Source organism: Oncorhynchus keta, unplaced genomic scaffold, assembly GCF_023373465.1.
Source record: "Oncorhynchus keta strain PuntledgeMale-10-30-2019 unplaced genomic scaffold, Oket_V2 Un_contig_21663_pilon_pilon, whole genome shotgun sequence".
NCBI classification, from domain to species: domain Eukaryota; kingdom Metazoa; phylum Chordata; class Actinopteri; order Salmoniformes; family Salmonidae; genus Oncorhynchus; species Oncorhynchus keta.
Genome location: NW_026282556.1, coordinates 10,887 through 15,000, shown reverse-complemented (window position 1 = coordinate 15,000; position 4,114 = coordinate 10,887). Strand labels below are relative to the sequence as shown.

The 4,114-nt window shown below is 41.3% G+C and overlaps 1 protein-coding gene across 1 annotated transcript in view; it reads right to left on the bottom strand.

Moving 5' to 3' along the window:
• Positions 1-1,853, bottom strand: part of LOC127921198 (caspase recruitment domain-containing protein 11-like) — a 30,019-nt gene extending 28,166 nt beyond the window's left edge. Inside the window, exon 1 of the mRNA XM_052504974.1 lies at positions 1,648-1,853. Coding sequence (XP_052360934.1) covers positions 1,648-1,834 — 187 coding nt within the window. The 5' untranslated portion in view covers positions 1,835-1,853. The remainder of the gene's footprint in view (positions 1-1,647) is intronic.
• Positions 1,854-4,114: the final 2,261 nt, after the last annotated feature.

Below are 4,114 nucleotides of genomic sequence, written 5' to 3'. Positions count from 1 at the left end.
GTGTTGCCATCGTGACCAGTGAACTGAGATAAGGCAGAGCTTTACCGAGCATGGACTTGTAGATGACCTGTTTAGAATGGTGTCGTCTGCGAGGTGGATCAGGGAATCGCCCGCAGCAAGAGCAACATCCTTGATATATACAGAGAAAAGAGTCGGCCCGAGAATTGAACCCTGTGGCACCCCCATAGAGACTGCCAGAGGACCGGACAGCATGCCCTCCGATTTGACACACTGAACTCTGTCTGCAAAGTAATTGGCAAGGACTGATGGCAGTCCATTCTTGCATAATCAATGCTTGGAGTTTGTCAGAATTTGTGGGGTTTTGTTTGTCCACCCGCCTCTTGAGGATTGACCACAAGTTCTCAATGGGATTAAGATCTGGGGAGTTTCCTGGCCATGGACCCAAAATATCGATGTTTTGTTCCCCGAGCGACTTAGTTATCACTTTTGCCTTATGGCAAGGTGCTCCATCATGCTGGAAAAGGCATTGTTCGTCACCAAACTGTTCCTGGATGGTTGGGAGAAGTTGCTCTCAGAGGATGTGTTGGTACCATTCTTTATTCATGGCTGTGTTCGTAGGCAAAATTGTGAGTGAGCCCACTTCCTTGGCTGAGAAGCAACCCCACCCATTACTGTTGGCATGACACAGGACTGATGGTAGCTCTCACTTTGTCTTCTCCGGGCAAGCTTTTTTCCGGATGCTCCAAACAATCGGAAAGGGAATTCATTCGAGAAAATGCAGCAGTCCAATCCCTGTAACTTTTGCAGAATATCAGTCTGTCCTTGATGTTTTTCCTGGAGAGAAGTGGCTTCTTTGCTGCCCTTCTTGATACCATGCCATCCTCCAAGAGTCTTCGCCTCACTGTGCATGTAGATGCACTCACACCTGCCTGCTGCCATCCCTGCCCAGGCTCTGTACTGGTGGTGCCCCGATCCCGCAGCTGAATCATCTTTAGGAGACGGTCCTGGCGCTTGCTGGACTTTCTTGGGCACCCTGAAACCTTCTTCACAACAATTGAACCGCTCTCCTTTAGGTTCTTGATGATCCGATAAATGGTTGATTTAGGTGCAATCTTACTGGCAGCAATATCCTTGCCTGTGAAGCCCTTTTTGTGCAAAGCAATGAGGACGGTACGTGTTTCCTTGCAAGTAACAATGGTTTACAAAGGAAGAACAATGATTCCAAGCACCACCATTCTTTTAAAGCTTCCAGTCTGTTTTTCGAACTCAATCGGCATGACAGAGTGATCTCCAGCCTTGTCCTCGTCAACACGTACACCTGCGTTAACGAGATAATCACTGACATGATGTTTGTTGGTCCTTTTGTGGCAGGGCTGAAATGCAGTGGAAATGTTTTTGGGGATTCAGTTCATTTGCATGGCAAAGAGTGACTTTGCAATTAATTGCAATTCATCTGATCAGTCTTCATAACATTCTGGAGTCTATGCAAATTGCCACCATACAAACTGAGGCAGCAGACTTTGTGAAAAATAATATTTGTGTCTTTCTCAAAACTTTTGTCCACGACTGTAGAGACCAGTAGTAGAGAGTTAACCTAGCTGTGCGGTTGACCTTAGAGACCAGCAGTAGAGAGTTAACCTAGCTGTGCGGTTGACTTTAGAGACCAGCAGTAGAGAGATAACCTACCTGTGCGGTTGACCTTAGAGACCAGTAGTAGTGAGTTTAAGACCTCATCTTCGTCCTGTTCGTCTAGAACCTTACATTGGCGCAGGTAGGGAGTCAGTTTACCAGGCGAGATGTAGCGACTTAAGATGTAGCGGTTACTCTCCACTGACTCCCACAGAGACTCCGTGTCCTCACCTCCATTCTCCATCTCTACACACACACACACAGTGAAAGATGTTTACTATATCCATCTCTACACACACACAGTGAAAGATGTTTACTATATCCATCTCTACACACACACAGTGAAAGATGTTTACTATATCCATCTCTACACACACACAGTGAAAGATGTTTACTATATCCATCTCTACACACACACAGTGAAAGATGTTTACTATATCCATCTCTACACACACACAGTGAAAGATGTTTACTATATCCATCTCTACACACACACAGTGAAAGATGTTTACTATATCCATCTCTACACACACACAGTGAAAGATGTAGGTTTACTATATCCATCTCTACACACACACAGTGAGAGATGTTTACTATATCCATCTCTACACACACACAGTGAAAGATGTTTACTATATCCATCTCTACACACACACAGTGAGAGATGTTTACTATATCCATCTCTACACACACACAGTGAAAGATGTTTACTATATCCATCTCTACACACACACAGTGAAAGATGTTTACTATATCCATCTCTACACACACACAGTGAAAGATGTAGGTTTACTATATCCATCTCTACACACACACAGTGAAAGATGTAGGTTTACTATATCCATCTCTACACACACACAGTGAAAGATGTAGGTGTACTATATCCATCTCTACACACACACAGTGAAAGATGTAGGTTTACTATATCCATCTCTACACACACACAGTGAATGATGTTTACTATACCCACCTCTACACACACACAGTGAAAGATGTAGGTTTACTATATCCATCTCTACACACACACAGTGAAAGATGTTTACTATATCCATCTCTACACACACACAGTGAAAGATGTAGGTTTACTATATCCATCTCTACACACACACAGTGAAAGATGTTTACTATACCCATCTCTACACACACACAGTGAAAGATGTTTACTATATCCATCTCTACACACACACAGTGAAAGATGTAGGTTTACTATATCCATCTCTACACACACACAGTGAAAGATGTTTACTATATCCATCTCTACACACACACAGTGAAAGATGTAGGTTTACTATATCCATCTCTACACACACACAGTGAAAGATGTTTACTATATCCATCTCTACACACACACAGTGAAAGATGTTTACTATATCCATCTCTACACACACACAGTGAAAGATGTTTACTATATCCATCTCTACACACACACAGTGAAAGATGTTTACTATATCCATCTCTACACACACACAGTGAAAGATGTAGGTTTACTATATCCATCTCTACACACACACAGTGAAAGATGTTTACTATATCCATCTCTACACACACACAGTGAAAGATGTAGGTTTACTATATCCATCTCTACACACACACACAGTGAGAGATGTTTACTATATCCATCTCTACACACACACAGTGAAAGATGTAGGTTTACTATATCCATCTCTACACACACACAGTGAAAGATGTAGGTTTACTATATCCATCTCTACACACACACAGTGAATGATGTTTACTATATCCATCTCTACACACACACAGTGAAAGATGTTTACTATATCCATCTCTACACACACACAGTGAAAGATGTTTACTATATCCATCTCTACACACACACAGTGAAAGATGTTGGTGTACTATATCCATCTCTACACACACACAGTGAAAGATGTTTACTATATCCATCTCTACACACACACAGTGAAAGATGTTTACTATATCCATCTCTACACACACACAGTGAATGATGTTTACTATATCCATCTCTACACACACACACAGTGAAAGATGTTTACTATATCCATCTCTACACACACACAGTGAATGATGTTTACTATATCCATCTCTACACACACACAGTGAATGATGTTTACTATATCCATCTCTACACACACACAGTGAAAGATGTTTACTATATCCATCTCTACACACACACAGTGAAAGATGTTTACTATATCCATCTCTACACACACACAGTGAATGATGTTTACTATATCCATCTCTACACACACACAGTGAATGATGTTTACTATATCCATCTCTACACACACACAGTGAAAGATGTTTACTATATCCATCTCTACACACACACAGTGAATGATGTTTACTATATCCATCTCTACACACACACAGTGAAAGATGTTTACTATATCCATTACTATATCCATCTCTACACACACACAGTGAAAGATGTTTACTATATCCATCTCTACACACACACAGTGAATGATGTTTACTATATCCATCTCTACACACACACAGTGAAAGATGTTTACTATATCCATCTCTACACACACACAGTGAA